General features: G+C 33.9%; 3 protein-coding genes and 1 long non-coding RNA gene across 10 annotated transcripts; 1 reads left to right on the top strand and 3 right to left on the bottom strand.

The window, feature by feature from the left end:
• Positions 1 to 519: 519 nt before the first annotated feature.
• LOC108454109 (DNA mismatch repair protein MSH1, mitochondrial) lies at positions 520 to 10,680 on the bottom strand. Its single transcript, XM_017752434.2, has 22 exons — positions 10,311 to 10,680; positions 9,459 to 9,588; positions 9,272 to 9,369; positions 8,693 to 8,768; positions 8,472 to 8,591; positions 8,159 to 8,206; positions 7,976 to 8,040; positions 7,585 to 7,670; positions 7,070 to 7,234; positions 6,463 to 6,572; positions 6,269 to 6,374; positions 6,096 to 6,171; positions 5,461 to 5,519; positions 4,957 to 5,024; positions 4,594 to 4,767; positions 4,279 to 4,485; positions 3,739 to 3,995; positions 3,335 to 3,478; positions 2,815 to 2,872; positions 2,265 to 2,564; positions 1,077 to 1,763; positions 520 to 993 (listed from the first exon to the last, which is right to left on the bottom strand). The coding sequence occupies exons 1-22, from the start codon at positions 10,427 to 10,429 to the stop codon at positions 766 to 768; spliced, it is 3,381 nt and encodes a 1,126-aa protein (XP_017607923.2). The 5' UTR covers positions 10,430 to 10,680; the 3' UTR covers positions 520 to 765.
• A 2,439-nt stretch (positions 10,681 to 13,119) lies between these two features.
• LOC128280618 (uncharacterized) lies at positions 13,120 to 15,635 on the bottom strand. The gene is made up of 3 exons (XR_008270711.1): positions 15,511 to 15,635; positions 14,952 to 15,036; positions 13,120 to 13,376 (listed from the first exon to the last, which is right to left on the bottom strand). It is a non-coding gene; the product is annotated as an uncharacterized LOC128280618 (long non-coding RNA).
• Positions 15,636 to 17,441: 1,806 nt separating this feature from the next.
• Positions 17,442 to 20,461, top strand: LOC108456815 (uncharacterized). Its single transcript, XM_017755502.2, has 4 exons — positions 17,442 to 17,674; positions 18,811 to 18,881; positions 19,611 to 19,746; positions 20,282 to 20,461. Exons 1-4 carry the CDS (start codon positions 17,518 to 17,520, stop codon positions 20,365 to 20,367), a joined length of 450 nt encoding a protein of 149 aa, XP_017610991.1. The 5' UTR covers positions 17,442 to 17,517; the 3' UTR covers positions 20,368 to 20,461.
• Positions 20,462 to 20,814: 353 nt separating this feature from the next.
• LOC108456814 (histone-lysine N-methyltransferase family member SUVH9-like) lies at positions 20,815 to 25,023 on the bottom strand. 7 transcript variants are annotated; one of them, XM_053018722.1, is made up of 4 exons: positions 22,681 to 25,023; positions 22,103 to 22,554; positions 21,561 to 21,613; positions 20,815 to 21,379 (listed from the first exon to the last, which is right to left on the bottom strand). In XM_053018722.1, exon 1 carries the CDS (start codon positions 24,827 to 24,829, stop codon positions 22,748 to 22,750), a length of 2,082 nt encoding a protein of 693 aa, XP_052874682.1. In that variant the 5' UTR covers positions 24,830 to 25,023; the 3' UTR covers positions 20,815 to 21,379; positions 21,561 to 21,613; positions 22,103 to 22,554; positions 22,681 to 22,747. The 7 variants fall into 7 exon arrangements, with proteins under 7 accessions (XP_052874682.1, XP_052874683.1, XP_052874684.1 ...); XM_053018723.1 differs by having other exon boundaries at positions 20,815 to 21,374; XM_053018724.1 differs by having other exon boundaries at positions 20,815 to 20,893.
• Between the last annotated feature and the right edge of the window lie 521 nt (positions 25,024 to 25,544).

Below are 25,544 nucleotides of genomic sequence, written 5' to 3'. Positions count from 1 at the left end.
ACTCCTTATATTTTTCAAGTTTTAAAATTTCAATATTAAGACTATGACAAAAGTTATCCCATTTTAGGAGTATATGAATCCAGTGGCTGAGCCACTAGGAGACCCAGGCCTTGGCCCTCTAAAATAATAAATTTTTAATTTAGACCTTTTATAATTTATAAAATTTAAATTAGTAATAGTAATAGTAATATTAAACTTTAACCCTCAAAAGATAAAAATTTGATTTAACCTTTTAAAATTATAAAAATATAAATTATTAAAATAATAAAATTACATTTTACTATTACAAAAATATACAATTTAATTTCGATCCCAAAAAAGAATTTTCTAACTCCACCACTGTATGAAACCAACAAACTAATATGACATTACATATAAAATTTTTACCGCATCAAATTTTGAAAATAATTGAATTTAATAAATTTAACAATTATCATTTAACAAAGACTAAAATTTTATCACTCGAAAAGTATAGAGATTAAAATAATCTAATTAAAGTATAAGAACTAAATCTACAACTTTAGTAAAATAGAGGAGCTAATAACAGAATTTAACCAATTAATGATGAAAAGCTGATTCATATTAACCTCAAAATGGACTTAATAGATACATGCTATTAAATTATGACTAGAAAACTTTACCCTTAGTTAAAAGGGTGATGCATGTACAAAGCAGGTGGAGCAACCGAGATCAAAGGCAAAATTGCTGCCGCCACTTCTATGTCGATTTCGATATAAATTACGTATTGATATACATTTTAACTCATTAGGCTACGGTTATGCCGTCAAATGAGAGATTGGATGTGCCGAAATTTTGATGCTTACCGTCAGCCAAGTTGGCAATCGGGAAGCCTTGACTTAAGAGTTGGTTGATTAGAAGAGTTTCGAGTTGGCGAGCGATACTCTTCCCTGGAACTGTGAAATATAGGAAAGAAGCATTTTGCATCCCGTCCTTCAAACGATGCGAGCGAATTCGACCATCAAGATCATCCGTCTGTTGGCAAAGATAAATGCATGGTAATAAAAGTTACATTCAAAGATATAACAATAAAAACAATGAACCGATCAGAGACATACCTCTCCAATGTATAGTTTCTTATCAGGTCTGAACATGACATATACGCAAGAAGCACCAATAGTTGATGGAGGCGGCTGTTCCCTTGCAGCAATAGCAACACAGTTAAAGACAGGGACATCCGATGTATTTTTCAGTTTATAGAGTTCCATTAGCTTCTTCTGACATATTAATGTAACAACAGTCTCGACATCCTTGAAGACTTCCATTTTGTTTGTTGGCTTAGGCTTATGACTGAGCGATCTTGTTTGAGCTCCTTTGGAACCAAACTGTGTAAGTTGTGCGTTGAATGGTCCAGAAGATGCCTCTTTTGTATAGACTGACGAATAAAGTTCTTCGGCTCTTTGTATTATTGCCTCAGCAAGTCCCTCCACTTTTGCTGTTTCAAATGCAAGGCTTTCTCTACAGATCCCGTCTACCAACTTCCAAGTAGGTATTGTTTGCCCGTCAATGTATTCTGTACTCATTGCTTTATGTACAGTGTTTTTGGTAGAAAGTGGTAGACTAAAAATTCCATGCAAATGAGTCGATATGATACCTAGACACCCAATTTCATCAAGGGTCTCGACAATGCTACCAGCAATGCACGTCCCTTTCGCTGTTTCTGTTCCTCGGCAAATTTCATCTATAAGCACAAGACTCCTTGAAGTGGTTCCATTAACAATAGATCGCATCTCTGACATTTCTACCTGAGAAATTAGAACCAAGTAAGATTTATGGCACGATTTATATTTACAATGATAAATAATGATTGAGAAAATTGGGTAAAAGTACCATGAAAACTCTTATACTAGGAGTAGAATTGTATTTTGCCCTTTTTACTAGAAAAATAGGCAAATTAATCCCTGTATACTAAATTTGGTCCTTTTGTTAAAATTTTCATCTATTTCTACTATTAAAAACCGATCCCTATACGTTAGCATGATATACACACGGCACGGCACATATCATTGTCTAATTATTCCATCAGCCACACCAGTTTTCAACCGTACAGATAGATGAAATTTTTAACAAAAAAGACCAATTTGCTTTTTGAGGTAATGTACAAGGACTAATTTGCACTTTTTTTAGTAGATAGGCCAAAATGCAATCTGACTCCTAGTACAGGGGCCTCCATGATACTTTTACCAAAAAAATGGAAGACCAAAACTTGGACAGCTACCACTATAGGGGAAATTCTATTAACATACCTGAAATGAGCTTTTTCCATCAGCTGGGCTATCATATGATTTCATGTGAAGCATTATCGAATCGAATTGAGGAATAAAGGCTGATTCAGCAGGAACCATAAATCCACATATTCCAAGTAATGCAGCTGCACAAATTGATCGAAGTAAACTTGATTTACCACCACCATTTGGTCCTGTCAAAAGAAACAATGACTGCATATCAACCGTATTAAGCACAGCACTGCCTTCGGACACATCAAACCAATACGGTGTCAGTCCAATTATCTTCATTCCTTTCGTTTCATCACATGATTCACCACTCTGCATCAATTACATAAAACGGTAAAAGCTCTTTATGTGTACTGCCAAATGATGATAGTAGAGAATGAAAATCATTCCTTGTTGTAACATAAAATCCTGCACGTTTACTTGTCCCACTATATCATAAGTAGTTTGATCATTAACTCGAATGATGCTTCAGGTTATCATCATTCATAACAGATAATATTACTAGAACAACTACGATGACATAACCAAAAGACAAGCCATATACAAACATTTTCGAGATTACCTTAGAACTACTAAAACCTGTAAGTGTAGGGAAAACCCATTTCCTTCTTCTCCCCTCACTGTAAAGTATCAATGAAATCATAATTAGAATATATTTGGCAAGAATAACAAATACCTGTTAAGTTCTAAGAAATTCCAAAATTTTCAGAAAAAATATATATGCCTTTAACAAAAGTAATATTTCGTGAAACAGTGAACTATTGATATCTCATTATGGAAAATTTAACAGTTCCATGTTTTAATTAGTTAAGACGCTGGGCACCACAGATTTGAGGGTATAATGTCGAATAATAGAAGGCAGAAGTTTCAGATTTTGATATACAGCACTGTTCAAACTGATATAAAGCTAACAAATCTCTGAAAACGGGGTGGAGGTGCATCAAACAAATATTTAATTTCTTCAAAGAAATGCAAATAGCATAGAGTTTTAGGGATTATTTCCATGAATTTTCAATCCATATACCATGCTATGAATGTCTTAAGAAATAACGGAATACTTATATGAAAAATGTAAAACTGACCTCACATGAGCAAATAATGCCTTTGCAATAACAAGCAGCATAGAAGCAAAGACGAGGACATTTATCTTAGTTTGTAACTCGGTAGAAAGTCCTCTTAACAATTCCAAAACCCTTGCCTTTGCCTTTGCACCAGCATCATGGTACCTGAAACACAAATAAAGATATTCTGATAATCATCAATCTATTGTGAAGAACTATGTTACTCGGGCTGAGGTTTGAGTGCTGGATATGAATATGTGTTCAAAATGAGCGTTTTCCATCTTTTTAACTACTTTCATGTGTTCAGTCATATCCTCATACCCAACACAGGTACTCTAAGAAAAAAGAAGAGTTAAATCAACGTGGGTGAAGAATAGAAATGCAAGCACTTCTAGCAAGGAGCCTCGTAAAATTTAATAGCACACCTCGTTAAAGCGTCCTCTACTTTCATTGTGGTAAACCATTCCTCTCCGACCTTTCTACCTTTTGAATCTAAAGCAGGCTTAAGCTGCTTAATTTGTTCTTCTCCAGGAGTACCAGCCCATATGGCTGGCGCAAACCGTTTCCCCTTAAACCAAACAGCTTCATGTTCTCGAGCATATAAGATTTCTCCCTTTGGTCCACCAAGTGGAGCTGAGGTGGCTTTTATTCTTGAGACAATGGGGAGGAAATCTTCAGTTATCTACATGAAAATTAAATACCCAATAAATAACAGGGACTTCATGTAGTATAAAATGAACATTGGAGAAGATAACAAACAAATTAGCGCCTAGCAGATTTCAATGTATTCATAAATGTACACTGAAAAATCAAAGTTTAGTCCAATAATTCCAACTCATAAGCCTTCTCAATGAAGTTAGTAACCAACACATGATGTCTCGTCATCAAATAGAAAAAAAAGCAAACTGTGTTGCAATCAAGGACAAAGTGCAAAACCAACATAACCATATTCGTAGCAAACATACCACTGAAGATAAGGCCTCAGCTGCCCTTTCAACTTCGGCAACTTCTTCTTCTATATGGATCTTCTTGACTCGCCCTTTCCATGAAGATTCCATGTCCTCAAAAAATTCACCAGGAATACTGGCATAAGAACTAATCTTTTGATCACTTTCACCATCCAGAAAAATCATTTGACCAATTCTATCTGAAAGCCATTCGCACTCATTAACCTGGGAAAAATCAAGACCCAAAAATCTTACATATAGGCATTTAATCTAGAAGAACATAAAAGCCATTCTCCATTCTCATGTCCTTCCTATACAGACTGCTATACTTACCAGTGTCTCAAAGTCTATTTTCAACCCTGTGGCCACCCATGCAGGATCCATCAATAATTTCAGAATTTCTCTGAGGTCAATGCTTCTATGCATGTGCAATATTTCATCAACAACATTTTTTATTCTGCAAAATTCAATATGGTTGGCCTCCCTTAGTTCAAGTAGCTTCACAAGCTGCAGAATGGTCAAATCCAAGAATTAAATACAAAAGAACAAAGACAAAGAAATTAACAAAATCAAAAAACATGAAAATTGAAGATAAGTAAGATAAGTAGAAAAAAAAAGAGAGGGTAAAACAACCAACATATAACACTTCTTATTAGGGAAAATGCAAAATACAAAATAGAGAAATTAGAATAGAACCTTTGCAGATGAGACACAAGTAAACTCAGGAATTGAGCATTTGATGCTGCTCATTAGTTTGCAAGTTGCTGCACATGAAATACAAGTTAGTACAGAACCTAAATTGAACATTTAAGTACCATAAAATTAACAGAGTATCACATGTCAAACAATCAAGAGATATGATATATAGGTAGAATTTGTATTCAAAATGATTAAAAACATTTCAGACTATTGCAAGGCTCATTCCAGTTTCTAGTCATCTAAGTAGCATACTCTTTGAAGAAGCATCTGTAGTGAAACATTGTTTGGCAAAATATTAAACACATAGTCAGTACAATCTTCAATAAATAATATAAAGATCACATGATTGTTCAAGTTAGAATTCGGCCAAGTTACTATAAAGCTGCATATTCTAACTAGCTTATGATGGAACAACCTAGTTTAACTAATGGACATCGGCAAAATATACTAGCACCCAATTGCCAGTGTTGCATCAGTATGAGAAAACATATCACAACTCACCTTGAATTGCGGATGCAGTCTCATGAGAAGGAGGATTAAGAAGAAGATCCCTAATATACCTGAGAATCAGCAACAAAATTAGAAGGCAATTACTTTTTCCAGCAGATCTCATAAGATATCTAAATTACAACTAGAGTTAAATCCATAAAAACTTGTTTTGGCAGTCACCCATTACAAATCAATATTTGAGATTTAAGTTAACTCCAAATACTCCCAAAATTTTAGACATCAAAAGTTAAAAGAAAAATGACTACATGGAAGAAAAATATTAAACAAAATTCTTATAAAGCAAACTAAATCACAATAATAACGGAGAAATCTCAATCATGAAAAACAGAACCTTGTGTATCTGATATGATATATGTACTGAACGCTTTACATAGAAGAGAGGAGTTAACTCCCTGTAGTTTCGTTATCAATGAGTCATATATTAAGTGGGTTAGATGGCCACAATTAGCCCCATCAAATAGGATGGAAGGGAGAAATGCACATTTATGAATATCAATCCCAGAAAATGACAACAAAAATGAATGACAAATAACACAGCACAAATTGATCTACTAGAACAAAAACGTGTCATCTTTACTAAATTCTTTACTAGTATGTGTTAGAAAAACCAAAAGGTTTTCACTTACAGAGCAGGTAGCCCAGTGCAATGTGGTGGAAGCAACACCTTCAATAAACAAGGTATCCCCTCTGTGGGGATGGCACCTGGAAGAATGCAACCCCCATGGATGGAAAAATGCTAAAGGACTCAGTATTAAGCAGACAATTGGATATTGGAATGAAATAAGGAAGTCAAACGAACCAATCTGTGTTGCAGTTCCTAGACTTAAAGAACGGGGTCTATTTTCTGAAGGAACAGTAACATTTCTGAAAGTAACCTCATTGTCAAGCCCATAAAGCTCCTTTACCTAAGATGGTCGAATAAACAATAACATGTAATTTTGGTAAAAAGTACGATATGCTAAAGTATAGGCTTTGCTTAGATCAAATGCGAACCTTGTACAGTAGTTCAGTGACAGGATCGCCTCCAAACCATTCAAATTGCCTGGCAGTGCATTCTCCCCACAACAGGCCTCCTGCACCAAATTCCCCCCAACGGGAAGTTCCTGCAACAGCCTCAAATACAGTGAAAAGCTGACCACATAATTTAGCTTTAAAGGAGAAGCATAACCATTTATCATAATCTGAGGATGAAATGTTTGTGAAACAGTGGTCATGAATTCTATTTCATAATAGAATTCCTATGGACCAGAAATTTGAACCAATGTTCTTTCTAAAATATCAACCCGTATTCCAAAAGTACATAAAAGATGGCAACCAATTGGGGAATAACTTCTACATGTCATCAAGAAGAGTTTAGTGGAAAATTAGATACCAAGAGCCCTTTTATGTCTATAAACACTCTGCAGACGTATGGATTTTAAGCTGTATTTATGTTATACATTTAAAAACTCCACAGCAATTAGCCTTATTACATACCTTTTGAATGCTCTTTTTTGTCCATTTAGCAAGTTATTAACATTCACCTTGAGTGAAGAGTAACATAGATTAAATGCCTCTTTTGCAAATTCTTGCGATGACATGTCTAAAACAATGACCAAACCTGAAGCATTGTCTCTCAATGATGAATGGAGAAATAGGTGATGGTATCGACAAGTTCGCAGCTTGGTTACCAATGCTTCTTCTGTAAGACCATCCTCTGATGAATATGTCTTCATAGTCTCTAACACAAAAGTTATGCAATATCCCCTTGCAGAACGTGATATACCTAAAGAGACAGAAGTTTATCAAATAAATAAAACTTGAAAGCACTAATAACAAAACTGTGCGTCTCTCTCAACATGGGTATGCAGCTATTCAAGCATTGAAGGCAAAGAGAAAGAATGAGATTACAAGCATTCAAGCTCAATATTTAGTCATAATTGATTCAATGGTAGGCATTCTCAGAATGCGTACTTGCAGTCCAATAAAGAAGAATGACACTTACAGCGGGCTAGAGAAATTCAGGGAAATTCAATATAACCATAACAAGCTTGCAAGAGAACTACAAGATATTTTTTCTCAAGAACATTATCCAAAGAAACTAGATTACAGATAATGAAAAGTAACCGTTCATACCAACAACAGGCATTGGCTCTGGAAAATCAAGATCATGATCAACCCCAACAAGTCCAAATACATACGGACTACCTGGATGAGCATGCCTGGATACTTAAAAAGCAAGTCAGAGCATGGTATGAATGTCAAAAAACACCATAAGGAATAATTATTAGATTACATATGCACCGAACAAATAGACAAATTTTGTAGCATAAATGTTTTCGACTTTCAAAAACCCCAATAAATGACTTAAAACCACATACATAAAGAATAAGCACCTTTCAATTGATTATGTACAGCATGAACTGAACTTATATTTTACGAAGCAATGGCCATCACATCTACACCAACGGAGAAAACATAAAGTAATAGCATCATAAGCTAAAAGGGGCTGTTAAACTGTTATTACCCTGATATAAAACGTCCTTTACGAGAGCGGGCTTGTGTTGGACCTTGAACTTCCTCCACAATACACTACAAGAGGTATGCCATAAAGAAAATCCAAAGAATCAATTGCAAACCAAAATTTACTTCCATTTTTTACTCCAAACTTGAATTAATGCATCAACATCATGGTACTCGCTGTACTCACCACTGAAAAACCATTTCGTGTTAGATCATCCAAAGTTTGTCGTAGATTCTGCAAACAATCATTCATCAAAAAATTTATGATGACACAGACTAGAAAGAGAATAAATCAAACATTCCATGGGAAAGCCAAGAACCAAATGCTGCTTGAAAAGTTGCACTATTTAACTTTTTTCTTTGTTGCATTTTCCTTTTTCTCTATTTTGTTATGGGTGACAAACACGAAGATCAGGATTAATTGACAGAGAAAACCTTATTGCAAAATATAATTTCAAATTTTAAGCATAACAGCAAGCAGAGCAAGATTGATCCAGTACCACAACAGGACAGCCAGCTCGCGGAATGCTATCTGAACGCAGACCACCAAAAGGATTCAAACCAGCATATTCTACAAGAATGCAAGCATCTATCCCAAGGGCCTCATAAAAATCCCCAACCTGAAGATGCGTTAAATTAAAATTTCCAGCAATCATAATTCATAAAATACTATAAAAATGGCATACATAAGTAACTTTGTCAGCGAAACTCTGTGATATACCCTGCAAAGCAAAACTTCACGCGGAAACTTTGACTTGAACTGCAAAATCTCAGCATTTAGTGTTCCTACTTTCAAACTGCAATGGAAATAAAAATAAATAAAAAATAAAAAAACGCAAATCCATCAATGATCTTCAAATGAGAACTAATATTATTTGACTCCCATTCTTATTCAAAAAAACATATGTCCTTATTGAAATTTTAATGGCAACAGGTTCTTTCAAACCTAAGTTTAGAGTCCTTAAGCGTCACTCATTTCACATGTCTTCAATAGGAACTGTATATTAAAATGCTTAACTATATTTAAGAGAAAGGAGATTACTAGACTACTACATCATAAATTCATAATTCTATTGTCCTTTTTCTGTTGGGGAGATTGGGAAGCAGGGCCTGGGGGTGTGGAGGGGGCTAGCTAGCATTGTACTTATCCAAGAAACCAGGGAAGCCAACAACTAGAAATAAGTCTAATCTCCACATTAAAAGAACTTTATTGTAGCAAAAAGATATGAAAATTGGAGAGAGAAGACTTTATCTAAACTGAAATATTTAAAAGAAAAAAAAACAGTATTGTGCAAAGCACCTGCCATTTTTCAGGTTGACATCCACACCAAGCAAATTGCTATACACAAGCCTCTTAACCAAATTGAGAGTGGACGGCTTGCGACACAACTCCAGTCTCTGCAACAAAAGAATGAAAAGTATAAGAGCTTAAGAAATACAATATACGCAAATCAAAAACCTCAACGAAGCAGACAAAAAAGACACACCTCTTTCCACCAGACTATGTGAGAATGATCCTTATCACCTAGGGATTTATCTGCTGCCTTATATTTCCTGGTGTTTCCTCTCAAAGTCTTCTGATCTTTGAAACAGTGTATCCGCCCAAACTGTCCCCCACTGTTGTCAAGAAACATTTAGAAACTAGAAACTAAATTTACAAAAGCAAAAGCCAAACAGTAATAAATAGCCAAGACATATCAAAACAATCTCTTAGATAAAAAAAGAACAATGAGAAACCTAAATAAACAAATAGCTTAAAGGGGGGAAAACCATTAACCTATTAGGATATCACCAATGAAACAATTGCGAACCCTCCAAAAATAAGAAGCAAATTGCAAATAAAGGGGCAATCTTATCATCAGAAATACTTCTCATTTTTCATTTCATCACAAACTTCTACTAAATAACTCGAGTTAGATCATCTTAAATAAGATCTGGCAGAATAATTTAGCTAGTTAAAAGTGTGTACCGGCACCAAAAAAGATTGAATTTGCAATACTATAAACTTCATAACGTTCATTGAATTTGCAATACTATAAACTTCATAACGTTCATCTTTCATTATATTAACAATGCAGATTTCATAACATAGTTCCAAGAGAGAATGTCACTTCACTGGGTAATGAACTAAAAGGGGTTACCAAAAAAGGCATTTTCAACGACAGGTCCATGCAAAGAACTGAACTTGTTCAACTATTTACATAAGGTGACGTTTTTACTTTGTTCTAAACCAACAATAAAAATAAAAAGTTTACTCTTTTCCCTATCAAGGCTTTGGCTGCTTGATTTTTTTTTTTTAGAAAAAATCAGATGAACCGAAAATAGGGGAAAAGAATTACAGGATAAGTGGTGAAGGGTTATAAGAAGCATGCTTGTTGAGAGGGGAACGAAGGAGAAGGGCAAGAGAACGCCATCTGGGGATTGAAATGACAACGTTTCGCGTAGCTAACCAGTACATGTGGTTATACTGCCTCTCAATTTTGGGGGAAATTAGGGAATTGGAAGGAGATTTGATTCTGGGGGAATTCTAGGGTTTTTTTGGGGGGGCTTGAGGGTTTTATGGAAAAAAAATCTGCTTCTGCTCAGTTCAGTTTCTTTCCCGCCACAAACAAATGGGGTGAAAAGGTTATCTTTGTGATAAAAGTGAAAGATAAAAAATTAAATATTTTAAGAAGCAAAAAAAATGTGAGAAATAAAAAAATTTTAGTTGTCTTAGTCTTTGGGGTTCTTTTTTATTTGATTGGTTTTGAAAGTTTAAATTATTTTTACTAAAATATTTTAGAGATAAAACTTTCTATTTATATCTACATATTTTATAATTAAATATGGATACTATTGTAATTATTAAATAATAATTCTTACAAAGTGGTATTAAAACAAAAGCCACCATTTATAAGATCCCTTTAATTTTATTTTTCCTTTGATTTTTTGAAATTTGTTGAGAGAATTTTAACACTTTTTGAGAAAATGTTTTGGAAATATTGTTAGTTGAAGAGAGATAGACAACCTTAGTAGGTCTGATATTAGGATCAAATTGTCTATGTTTAGTTTTATTTCCTAACTTTGTCTTTCACTTTTATCGAAAGCCTCATTAAATTTACAAGGTAGCAACATTTTTGTTCACCACAAATTTATAATTTGCAATTAAGTACCACTTAATTTAACTCTTATATGTAATATGAAATGAGTTCAAATTCTACCAAATGCAAATTATAGATTTGCGGTGGGGGAAAGGACTCGTGCTTTGTAAACTCAACAAGCTTATAGAGAATATAGGAGACAAAATTCAAAGATAAAATGTTGACAATATTTGTTAACTTCCGACAGACACTTCGAAAACTTATTTTCAACAAATCAAAATTCTCAACAAGATTTTAAGAACATTGTACTTCAACTTCACCCAAACTCTATTTGTATGGTTGTTAAGCACACCTTCCTTGGAAAACATTAGAAAACTCAAACTCAAAATTGAGTGTATCTAATTGACTATAAAGTCAAATATAAGAATTAAACTCAAATATTACTAAATAGTTCAATTTTTATTTAAAATTGATTCAAATTTCAGAATAAAATTTAGTTCAAATTTAATTCTGTCAACTTATTATATTTTGAATCCATAATTGAAACTGTCAAAGGTAGTAAAGAAAAATGCTTCATTTTTATGACAAAGAAGGTGAAACATGAACCACACGAGACTTTTGCCAAAGCGAAAGGCAAAAGTATTTACAAGTGAGAGTAACCTTCTTTTAGTCTCGAGTCTCGACACGTACAACGCAAATCTCATCTTAATAAGACCAAGACAATGAGGAAACGATATATTATTCATTTAGTCTATTTAAAATTTATGCAATTACAAATTAATATAACAGCAAATTTGTACTTTAAACCCCAATTTATTATTACTTTTTACTCCCTTTTAAGTAATATTTTAGCTTCACCCTTGCATCTTAATTAGTCACTTGGGGGTATAATTACCCTCACGATGAGATGGAGATGACCAAACAAAATTTGACCATACAAAAAACACTTAACACTTAGGATACGTTTGGTTCACTGTAATGGAATAGGGCTGTAATATAATAGAGATAATAGAGCTGTAATTAGTAATTCAACTGTTTGGTTGAATGGAATGGAATAGAATTATAATAGTATTCTTGTGTTTGGTTGAATGGAATGATGTTGTAATAGCATAAGGAAAAAAAAACTAAAATAACCGAATACCCTTAGCGAAGTTTTTTAGATAGATAATTATTATTGTTATTAAATTTTAATAAGATTATTATTAAAAATAATTTAATAATAAATAATAAATAATTTAACCATATTTTAACATAATTATTATTAAATATAATTTAATAAAATTCTTAATATAATTATTATATGAATTAAAAATCATAATATATAATAATATAAAATAATATATAGTCTACTTTATTATATTTAAACGCAATACATATTTAATATGCTAAAATATCATTAGTGAAACAAATAAATGAATTATTCTACAATAAAAATAAAATATTAGAAGTAATAAATAATTTGAGAATTATATTTCACATCCAAACATAATATGCATGTATTAACAAAAAGTTACATGATTTCATTAGTTTATATATCATAATCCATATGTTATAAAATTTTACAACCTCAAAAAGTTACAACATTGTTGTAACACCCCTCGCCCGCATCCGATACCTGGACGGGGGTTCGAGGTGCTACCTGACTTTTACTAACACTTCCATACTAAACAGGGCCATGAAATCTCAAATAATTAAAAACTTTTCTTTTCACATGCAATCTGTCCTTTATGCGAGCTTACGAGGCCCAATACATGCATTTGGGGTGGTTTGGGACCCAACCGAGAACTCATGAAAAACTTAGGAAATCTCTTGTATCAAGGCTCCACACGCCCGTGTAGGTATAGAACACACGCCCGGGTGCTAAGGACACGCCCGTGTCCCGAACCCATGTCCAAAACCTGGACAAATACAATGCTATTTTCCAAGCCATTTTGTCACACTCACAACAGATGCACACATACTTATACAATAACATACAACATGGCAAAATTAGGTACTTAAACATTCCTAACATGTCATGATTATGGCAAATTCACATGCAATAGATATCATAGATTTTACTCACATCTTTACCACATTCATGCTATAATCATTATAAACTCATCACATAATACCATAGCACATGCATGCATAATTAAAATGGATTTACAACCCCATAATCAAAATAGGCCAACACATATGGCTAAATCCATATCACATACTCTAATATTTAAACTCCTATACATGCTATAGGCTCAAAGTACTTGAAATCACTACACCAATAACGTTAGCTTGACAGTGTGATAATATCTTCGACGAACTCCAACCCGAGCTAACCTGGTAACCCTAGGAAACATGGGAAAGAAGGGGGGGTAAGCTTTCGCTTAGTAATTTCATATGAAAACAATAAGCAACTCATTAACTTGTTTTATCAATGTTTACAACATATTCTCAAGTTCACTACAAGTTGTCTTTCTGAGCAATAGTCACTAAATTATTTATATCTGAAGCTACGAAACTCTGAATTAAGTTCCGTTAATTTTTCACAAAACTAGACTTATTTTCCTTTCTTCCATAAAATTTCCAGAATTTTTTGTTAAGCCAAATAGTACAGTTTATTCCTCAAAGTTACCCCTAATTCACTATCTGATAGTTCCGACCCTTCTGTACTAAAGTTCAATTATCTCATTGTACAAGACTCGAATAATGTTCTCGTATATTTCTCTTGAAACTAGACTCATATTTCTACTTACTAATTTTTTTCTAGAATTTTTGGTTTGGCCAATTAGTACAGTTTATTAGTTAATATCTCCCCTATTTCAGGTATGACCACTCTGACCCCTGTGCACTACGAACCGAATTTCTCCCTGTACAGAATTCTAACGACCATGCCGTTTATTTCCCCTAAAAATAGACTCAATAAGGAATCCATGCATGTAAGGTATGACTCTTAATAATTTTTGTACAATTTTTTGTGAATTTATAAAGTCAGAACAGGGGATCTCGAATTCATTCAGACCCTGTTTCACAAGAATTCAAATATCACACAATATGAAATTTTTTTTCTTCCCCTATTTCTTTCATGTGAAAATAGACTTATTAAGCTTTAATCCCATATTTTATTCTGCCTCTAACTCATTTTCCACTATTTTTAGTGTATTTTCAAAGTTAGACTACTGCAGTAACTCAAACCTGTCAAGGCTAAATTACTCATTCATGATCATTGTTCACAAAATTAATACAACATCATTTGTATAATCATCACCGAGACATTCATATCACATTTTCATTTACCATCTTACCATTTTGTCGTTATGTCGAGTTTTCAACCCGAGGGTTAAGTACATACCTGTTCAAAGTATCCATTACGCAACATTTATCAATACGTACCTTTCATCTCGAGTATTCCTCCATTTGAGTAGAATTTTACCCATTGAACACATCGGAATATAATTCGGATACATGGAATGTTTGCACATAAGTGCCACATATGTAGCCAAGCTACCATGTAACCCGCCCATAAGTGAACTCGGACTCAACTCAATGAGCTCGGGCGTTCGCATCCATAAGTGAACTCGGACTCAACTCAACAAGTTCGAACATTCACATCCATAAGTGAACTCGGACTCAACTCAACAAGCTCGGATGCCCAAATATTCCAGTGACATGTTACTTGTATCCTAATCTATTCCTAAGGTTCAACGGAACCTTTTTCCCAATCATGTGTCTCAACCATCTTCTACGGAATGCCGATACCAATACTCGATAGTATTTCACATTTTCCAAGTATATCATATAATTTGACATATTATCAAACAATTATCACAAGTATAATATCTCATAATAATTATCATATCATTTAAATAACATCAAAACATTTAAAATAATAACTATGTTACCAACATTTACATATGAACTTACCTCGATACCACAAAGGTAAAAAAAGACGTAATTATCCCTTAATCGATTTCTTTCCGTTCTAGGTCCAAATCTCGATTTTCATCATCTAAAATATCACCTTCAACTTATTAAAACAATGTACTGATCAAATTAGTCCATTGACACACTTGAGCAATTTTTACAATTTTGCCCCTATATTTTGCCAAAATTACCAAATTACCCCTAGGCTCGTAAAATAATTTTTATCATATTTCTTTACTCCTTGAGTCTAGGTGAACCATTTTCATAACTATAGCAACTCATAATTTCAACTATTTTACACATTACAACTCATTTTACAACTTAGCAATCTAGCCCTTTTTTTTAAGGTGTTTTCATGCAATTTCTTTCACAAAAGTTGTTTATTAGACAACTAGGACTCATAATCTTCCATAAAAACACAGCAAACAACACATTTACTCTCATGGAAAAACCCTAGACTCTTCATCATTTTGCAAAATAGTCCCCTCTTATGAAAGCTCATGCTTTAGGGGTTCCAAAAATGTAAAAATCATCAAGCAAAGACATTAAAATCACTTACAAGCAAGGGAAATATGTTGCTGAAAATTTCCAGCTTCAAAGCCCTTTCTTTGCTGCATATTTCGGTGAAGGAGAAGAGAAAAATGATAGCTTTTTCTTTTTGATTTGTTAATAATAAAACTAGTCAAAATTGGTGACCAAATTTCACCTAATTTTGACTTTTCAACAATTTTGTCTCCCATGGCCGGCCATCACACTTTCAATGGCCTAATTTCACTTTAAATACCTCCAATTTAAGATACAATGCAATTTAACACCTTTAGGTATTAAAACACAACTTTTACCTTTTACGCGATTTAGTCCTTTTTCGAAATTGGACTAGAAATTGCTAAAATTAACTTACCAAAATTTACATGCACTTATAAAATTATATTATAACACATAAAATAATACTAAAATAATTTTCTCTAGCCTCGAAATAGTGGTCCTGAAACCACTGTTTCGACTAGGCCCAAAATCAGACTGTTACAATTGTAATGACATTCTATCATTTCATTATACCATCCAAATATTACAAACACAAAAAGTTACTAAAATATCATCAACACTACCATGATTTTTAATGGTCAGTAAGAAATCTTCTAACTCATTCCAATCGCACAGCAAAAGGAAAATTAAAGAAAATGAGCATTTGCGTTGGATGATCTGGAATTTTGCTCAATGTGCAATAGAGCTCATACTCGGTTAAACCTTCTACTTCATATAATGTTGGATATAATTTCAGAGCACTTTATTGAATGGTCATTTCTGACTTTTGTTGAATTAGCACTTTAGAGACAATACTCTTACTGATTTTAAGGTCAACGGTCTGTATATTTTCTACCAATAAAGTGGCAGCATCATTAAATGAAGTAGAAGAATCACTTGCATCAGAAATTCCATTAGATCTATTCTGAACCTACGATTGAAATTAAATAAGTAAAAAATTAACATTAAATCACCATCGATCATGCCAGATAAGATTTCCTTTGAAAAATACAAATCTTCTCTCTGTCGATAATGGGTTGGACAGCTTCAATGTTACTTATCAACACAGTTCTGAGTTTCCAACGTGATTTCAAATTGGAGACTATGTTTATTAAAAAAAATCAAAGATGATGGTGAAGGAAGCAGTAACAAAAATAGGCAGAAAAAATTTATGGGTAATAAAAAATGGCATATAGGAAAAATGAAAGGAACAGGAAAAGGAAAAATGTTTACTTGACCTTGGATGAAGGGGAGGAATGTTGGAGTCGAAGGAAGTAAGAAATGACTGCCGATTGAGTGTTTTTGAGGTGAAAATTTAGTAAGGATAAGATAGAATTCTTCAAGCAACGAATGAGTAAACATGAAGAGGGAAGGGAAAAAAATCCCCAAATATCACAGCTTAAGCCTAGAATGAAATACATTGAATCAAACATCTATTTGTGTGGGCCTGTAGAATAAACTTGTAATAGGCATGTAATGGCATAACCGCTACCGTCAAACCAAACATGCTGTTATTCTTACTAAGATAGATTATAAAAATTTCACGTGGTAGATATATATATATATTCACGAAATCCGAACTTTACAAAGTATTGCCCTTAACAAAATAATAAATAACAAAGTTGTACTACAGTAAGTATGATGTGACAACTCAAACACCTACTAACAAGATATATATGCTTTAATTTCTCAAATAATCTCTGCAATAATTTCGGGAGTTAACCCAACACAAAGTCAATCAAAACCAAGAAAATACAATCACACATAAACTGCTATGCACAAATGTTTTTGTGTAAGTGGCCAAAGCAAAAACAAAACACTGTTTTAGTTTGACAGACAATAGTTTGTAGTTAAGTGTTCAACGTCCAAACCGCCAAAATTGCAGACTAGAAACCTTCTATATGATCAGTGTCTTTCACGCGCTAATCAAGTATTTTAGCTAGCACGTGACATGCACACCATTGTTTTCCTGATAAAGCTCGAAGCTGATAATACTAAAAGGGAACCCAAATAACAAACACTGCAAAAGAGAGAAAAAAAGATGGAGATAATCCAATCATGGAGATGTAGATTATCTTTCAAAAATGCGACCATAGCTTTGAATATTTTCAATGTTATAGTTGCTCTATTCTTGCTTCAATGGTTTCTTTCTTCTGCTTCTTCTCGTACCAGACCTTCCTCTAACCATCCCAATTCAGGTTCCTCTTAAAACCCAGATCCTCTTTTTTCTCTAGTTTGAAACATTGATTTGATGATTTTGGGCATTTTTTAATGAGTTTTGAAGAATGGGTAGTTGTTGATTTTGCTTGTTTTTGATGAATCTGTTGTTTATGCATATTGTTTTTGTGTTTGAAAGGGGATTTGGGATCATGGGTATTTCTCCAAGTTTGCTTTTGATCTTCTGTTCTTTCTGGGGACTTTTTGGGTTTTGATTTGGATGTTCAAATGCTAGGTTTTGTTTTGTGAATTGGGATTTTGTTTAGGGTTTGGGGACACTAGATTTGGTTAAGAATTTATTGATGTTGATTGATGAGATTTAGGGATTTTTTTGGCGTTTTGCATTATTAACCTTTTTTTCAAAGATTTAAGGTTTTCATTTTGCATCAATGCTTATTTAATTTTACATTTTGGAATTGTTTATGAAAATAGATTACTTTTCACTTGCAATTTGATCACTTACATGAAAATCAATTATTGGGGTTTGAGCTCTTATCAATGTTTTTAAGTGTAAATAAATTATTAGTAAGTTTATGTTTTAATTATTTATCTTCAAAAAGTTATAAGGTGGTAATCGAATTATTCAAAAAAATTTATTTAAGTTATTGGATGGCTATCTCTATTTGCAAAGCTTAACTTTTTTTGCCAATCTTCAATATTGACCGTTATATTGATTTGGATATAAGTTATACTCTATTTGTTGATGGATAATAATCTATGGTATCGGTCATTAAATTATCACTTAGAGTTTGCTGACTGAACTTTTAAAAAAAAGAAAAATTTAACAATCCAATGACTTAAATAACAACTTTTGAATAGTTCGGTTACTTAAATGAAAACTTTTAAATAGTTCAGTGATCATAACTTTTTAAAGTTTAGTGACAAAATGTAAATTTATTGATAGTTTAGTGATCTTGGATGTAGTTTACTCTTTTCTTTAAACCATTCGTGTATGTGAATTATATCTAAGTTCTGATATCTGGATATAATTACGAGTATGATCCTCCAATTATATGATTTTTTTTAAAATTATTAAACATACACGTATTAATCACTCATCCGAATCTGATAACATAGGTGTCTAATGAAATCGAATTGATTAACGTTTTCAATGCAGTTGGCTTTGATTACATTAAGGAAGCTGAAGAGATGCGCATTGCTATGCAACCTTTGGAACTGATAAAAAGAGTGAGTCTCTACACTTTAACTTAACAAAAAACACAAAGCAATGTGATATATACAGAGTTGTTCATATCTAGCTCCTACTCTTCGTTTTTCTTGAATTACTTATATCCGACACATAATTGGATGTGAGTACTAGGATATAACCTTTTAAAGACTCTATGTACACACAGAAACATGAAAGAATTTGGTTAAACTACGGTAAAGGTCTCCTAATCATGAAAAGTTACGAAACAGTCACCCAACTCTTCAATTTTGTCTTTTTGGTCACCAACTGGTTTATGTAAAATTGGGAACACTAAAAAATCGAAGTTAATTGAATAATAAAAAAGAAAATTACTAATAGTTGGATGAACATTTTGTAACTTTTTATAGTCATATAACTAAAAAAGAAAAAAAAAATTATAATTGGGGTGACTACTACTATAATTTACCCAAAAAGTTAAAGGGAACATGTGTGAGGTACGTACCTGTACTCAACATTCACATACGACTCCCCCCCTTGATTTATCATGGTATCTATGGCACACGGACTCGATTTTGAGTGGTAGATACAGGTCCAACACGGACTTGATATGTGTTGGATACGGTGGAGATAATGTAGGTCCTTTAAAATGGATGTAATATTGCAATTTGAGCGTTTGTAAGAAACTAAGATTAGCTGGAAATGCCTGTTAAACAAATTGATATCGTCGAAAATGATGTTCTTCATGGTTGAATCTTGGGTATTTATAGGTTAAGGAGATTCAGCGAGAGGCATATATCGAACCCGAAACAATTCAACCGAAAGATGCGAAACAGACCGCCGCAGTCGATCTTTCCAAAAGACTACAAGACTTCCGTTCCCTAAATGATGCTTCTAGCTTGAAAGGTAAACCGGCTGTTTCTCACTCGAATTTAGTTGTCAACTATTTCTTAGGGTTAATATATTCTGTTATACCTGAATTTGGGTTCAGTTTCAAGTTTTACCTGATTTTAGCTCTATTATACAATTTGGTACTTGAGTTCTTTTAATTTGATTTTTTTTTTAAACAAATAAGTACTTGAATTTAACTGTAATATTCATTTTAATATTTAAGTCTATGTCACAAGTAAGTACATATATTTCCTCATTAGAGCATATATGTCAAATATCAAATTAAGTACTGAAGTCAAACTCATGTATTAAATTTGGGAAAAATACTAAAATATTAAATTGACTATTGAAGTCTTTTAAACGGTGATTTGACTTGTACTTGCAAAATTTTAGATTTGAAAAAGATACTGAATTATTAAATTGAATATTTAAGTCTTTTACCCAATGATTTAACTTGTACTTGCAAAATTTGAAGCTCTTGAAGCAAATACTAAATTGAACGTGAAAACCGTTTAAACAGTGACTTGACTTGTATTTGCAAAATTTGCAGCTCTAGAAGAATGGCGGAAAAGGAAGATGGAACGAGCTAGACAAAGGGAGATGGAGAAAAATGGAACACTAGTTACCAAAGAATAAAAAAAAAACAAGCAAATTGAATCATATGATCTCTGAATCCGGTTTTCTACGGCTAGTTACCTCGCAAACTTAAGCAACCTCCATTTTGTGAAAAGATTTGGTTGTTTTGGTATTTTTTTTGTGGGGGTTCAGATTCATAAAGCCTAAGCAAATCAATATAGAAACTATAAGAACAAAAATTCTCCATATAAGTGGATGTGTATCCCGCAGTTTTACTTAACACTATTGAACTATGCCCATATATGAAAGTATAATATTAAAGGTATAATATAAACAATAATTGCTAAATTCATTAACTTATGCTATTTTCAAAAGTTAATGTGTTAAACATATATATATCAGTTTGTTATTTCAATTGAAAATTGAAAAATACACAAATTTAGAATAATTCAATTAGAGAATATAAATTAAATTTACATATGTGTACACATAATACAAAACTAGTAATTTAATTTACCCAAACAAATTTTACTGCTACTGTTTAATTGAGGACTACAAAAATCAACCAATTCGAGAAGTACAATCACTGAAAAATATAAAGACTAAATCTTCAGTACAAATACTAATAACAGAATTTAAGAATATCTATGTCAAGAATGCATCAGATAATAGCAGATAAATCAACAAGTCCATATTTTAGAAACGAAAGAAACATTGGAGATTTCAACTACAAACACACCAATACAATGCCTGTACAAACGTGTCCATGTTCTGGACCCTCATAAGTACAAATGGGTAAAGGGAAAATTTTTAAAAACGAAAAATAAAAAATTCGTAGTTCAGAGTTTACGAGTACAATCTTACAAAAGCACAAGGCTAATGACTATTTTCGTTGTTACAAAAGCACAAGGAAGGCGACTATTTTCGGGTCGTAGAAAAAGCATGTTGAAAAAGGTCCAGAAATAGAAAGATTGTAAAACCATTGTCAGCAACATATTGTAGTAGCAACCATAACCTCCCAAAAGTTTCTTTCATTGATTTCCATATTTTATAACCATCGATAGGGACTGACCTAATGCGAGAAAATACGTAAGTCATGGTAGCACAAAGGCAAAATCATGATTGAGATACAAAATTTTCAAGGAACCAGATGAGGTGAAGAGAAAAAAACTGTTTTAGATTCTTTTTTTTTTTTTTTCCGATCCAAATCTTAAGAAATTCATTGAATAACTAGGCATAAAGAACGAACTTACTATGATAATACGGCTACAACAAACAGTTTTAGATGGCATTGTCCAATTCCCACCTGCAGCACCAGAACCGAATTAGCTGACAATAATGCAGTCATATGATGCGGTATTAACTTCATCGTTTTCATACTAGAAAAGGGAATCAAAATTAATACGGGATAGTTCTCAGACCCCAGTATCAGACGTTTTACGACAGCTCACTTTCCAAACTAGCAGAACATGTGGAATCTCTAATGCTATATGTGGTTAATTATAGCATCAACTTAGTAAACATGAAAAGATCCGAATATAAGCATGTTCCTAAACATGAGATACAAGCCTATGGCATTTTACTCATAAGGCAACTGATGAAGATTTGTTCTAATCTATGAATAACTTTGTAGAGATTCAATAAATACTAGGACAAGGAATCAAAACAAAGTAACAATAGCACCTTGCCAATGGTATTATTCAGGGTGGAAAAGGCAGTTGCATAAAACCCTATGTTTCTTAAGCAGTACTGAAGCTTTAGACACTCGAATTTTGTTTAAACTTTATGAGGCTACCTTCAGCTAAAGTCCTCCCTTATAGATGACAAATCAATTTGTCATGAACTCTTGTAAAACCGAATGACCTGTTTGGCTAGTCAAGGAAGAATCCAATAATGAACTAACCAAATAACAACTTTGTCGATTACGGCACTTAAAATTTACGAGCAGGAACAATTGAAAAGAATAAATTCATAGAATTGAGGCAGACATAAACAGTAGAATTGGACAGGGAAGACGAAACAAGATGTAGACTAATACAACAACATATATATTACAAAAAAAAAATACATTGCTCTGTGGAAAACAAAACATGCACTTAGGAGATAAGCAACTGCATTCATTTAGAACTATGAGTGCCAAATGTTCCATCCTCCTGCATATGGCCGACTACTTGAGGTATACACCATGAAGTTGCACAAAGGAATAACATTCCTAGCTCCTACAAACAGGCATGGCAGGCAACTAGACTACAAGAAAGCATGAGAAATACAAAATCAAAAATCAATATCTAAATTTAGGAAGGCCACACCACAAATTATTATGATTTTAAATAAATATATATACTATTGGAAATGCTTGGAAGTTAAGCTCACCTCAGTATATCATGTCTCACTGCCCGGCTGCACCACATCAAAATCCAAAATATTCCTCTTAAGACATTTAGTTACAGATAGAAAGCTTCCCAGTCCATTCGTCAGCTACACCATAATCTATGCTAAGCTCTCTCATAGGAGGGATATTCTCCATTGCAAAAAGCATAAGGTGAGGGAACATCAAGTTGTTGTGATCATACAACACACACTGCACCAGCACATTCGGACTGGAACTATGGCTAATGTAACAAGCAACATTCCTCATCCTCGATACATCCATTGCGAAATCCAAAGGTGGGATTGAGGGGTATGATGGACACACATACTCTGGAAATATCCTAGACAAATCCCCCCATTCGGCCCATCGTTCAGAAAAACGATTGGGGTAAATCAAAGTATCACCGTTCATCTTGAAAACTTCCGCTTGGTCCCTTGTGAGAACAACCCCTGCATATTCACATATAAAAGCACCTGCTTGTATCAAGTCCAAGGACCTCACTCCCCAACCCGTTTCCCTTGACCTAAATATTTCCAATCTGTTTCTAAGCCCATGTTGTGAAACGCGGTTCCGACAAGATGGTGGGCATTGACAGAAATTTCCACATTCAAATATCACCGGTTTCCCTCTCAAGAGAATTCCACCATAATCATAAGCAAAATCACCCCCATTCTTCATAGCACAGAAACAACCTTCCGTGCACCCCGAAACACAATCACATCCAGTACTATTACTCCCTTGACCAAATACATTAAGAGGGAACACAGTGTTCACAAGGTAATCATAATACATAGGATCATGATCATTATCAATATCATTATAAAGAAAGATCGGAACTCTCTCCTTTTTCATGGAAATATCAAGAGTCAAATACCCCATTGGCCTAGTAGACAAAGGCTTAGTCCTAAGACTCTCAGCAAACTTCATTATCGAACTACCCATCTCAGGTTGCCCCTCAATTCTCGACAGCCTAAACTTGTAAACCCCAAACCCTGACTTTCCCACATCAAACCAACAATCAAGAATCTTATATAAACCGTCATAAACATACACTTTGCCCGAAACTCGATTCTCATATTTAAGCCCTCTAATCACTCTTACCTCAATCCCATAATGCATACTCCTTTCTAGTGCCAAATTCCCTCCTTCAAGCTTCTGATGCATACATTGCTTTCCAAATTTATCTTGCCCACCTTGGCCGGTATATATTATCGAGTCACCGGAATCTTCATCATCCTCGTACCCACCGGAAATAATAATGCTAGTTGCAATTGGCTCTCCGCTCGAGCTCTGGCTCGCAGGCAAGGTATCAATCCCAGCTTGAATTTGTCCGTGTAACCCCACCACACAAAGCTCCATTCTAAAGAAGAATACATCACCAATTTCAATACCTGGGATTGCACCCACTATTCTTTTATCGCGATTCAACCACAGTTCTCGATCCCTCATGACGGCAGCTGCCCTCAAATCTCCGCGAGCCCGTCGACCGTTTCCCGGTCCGGTTCTCTTTTCTTCCTCCGAAATGACTAAAACGCGGAGGGAATCGTACATCATTCGGGTTCTTCGAACAAGGTCACGAAAATGCCTCTGGTCATCGATTCCCAAATTCGTAACCCGAACCAGCTCATTGGATCTTCCCGCCTTCTTACGAGAAACGACGACGGATAAAGCTCGTTCCAGGTTGGAACCGTCGGTTGGGCTAGTTTCGGGGGTTAGTTGAGACTGTTCGGGTACGGGTACGATGGCCCGAGAATCCGGGTCAAGTACTTCGACATCGCCGTATTTTTGTATCCTTTTAGCAAAAGCAGAGCGGAAAAGCTCGGAGATTCGGAAATATTCGGAGTAGAGAGCGTTTTGGTCATCGGCGGAAGAGGAAGCGTTAGCCGGAGCGGTAGTTTCGGGATTAGGGATGAAATCAGGGGTAGAATTGGAAACAGAGAAGAGAAAGTTTTCTTCTTGGTGAATAGTCTGTGTTGGTGTTGGTTCGTCGAAAGGCTCTTGCTTAGGTTCAATCTTCGGTGTTAAGAAATTGAAGGTGGTTGTCCTGTTGATGGTGGCGCTAGGTGAAGCGGAGGTGGAGATGTTCACGGTGGCGGGTAGCGGTGGTTCCGGGCAGAGATTGAGGTCTTGGAAAGGCACAAGAGAACCCATTTGCCGTTTGCTTGAGCTTAGCGAAGAACGTGAAAGGGATTCAGTTAGGGTTTCTCAAGGTGCTTCCATGGCGGAATATGGGAGGGATTCGAGAGCCAAATAAGACAGTTTTTATTTTCTTTTTCCCTTTTTTCCTTCAAGAAGAAAAATTTTGAAAGCCAAGGCCTTAGTATTTTCTAAAATTAATATATTTATATAGCATATGTCACCAATGACATATTTAAATTTTAAAATTAATTTTCAAATGTTTTAATTGAATTTAAAAATATCAGTCTCGTATCAATCGGATCTTTTTGTTAACTTAATTGTTAAGATTAATTTTAAATGTCAAATCAAATATGACGTGGTATACATATTTAAAATATGTGGATCAAATTTTAAATACGTTCATATATAGCATTTATAGCTTAGATCTAATGAGAGAGTGACACCAAGGGTAGGTGGCCACTAAAATGATAAATTTACAAATTAATCCTTGTATTTTGACTTATTAAAAAAGAGTCATTTTGATTTTAATGATATTATAAATTTTAGTTAGCACGTTAAATTCAAATTGTTTATATAATAGATATAATATGTTTAACATCTGGTTTGTATGTTTTAAATATGTTCAACATCAATCGAATTCACATTTAACACTCAAGTTAATGATAAGTTAAGAAAATGACATGATTGATGCGATAATAATATTTTAAAAACTCAATTAAATTACTTT

Source organism: Gossypium arboreum, chromosome 9 (assembly GCF_025698485.1).
Source record: "Gossypium arboreum isolate Shixiya-1 chromosome 9, ASM2569848v2, whole genome shotgun sequence".
In the NCBI taxonomy this organism is placed as follows: domain Eukaryota; kingdom Viridiplantae; phylum Streptophyta; class Magnoliopsida; order Malvales; family Malvaceae; genus Gossypium; species Gossypium arboreum.
The sequence above is the reverse complement of the archived record's forward strand: the minus strand, read 5'-3'. Positions and strand labels throughout refer to the sequence as shown.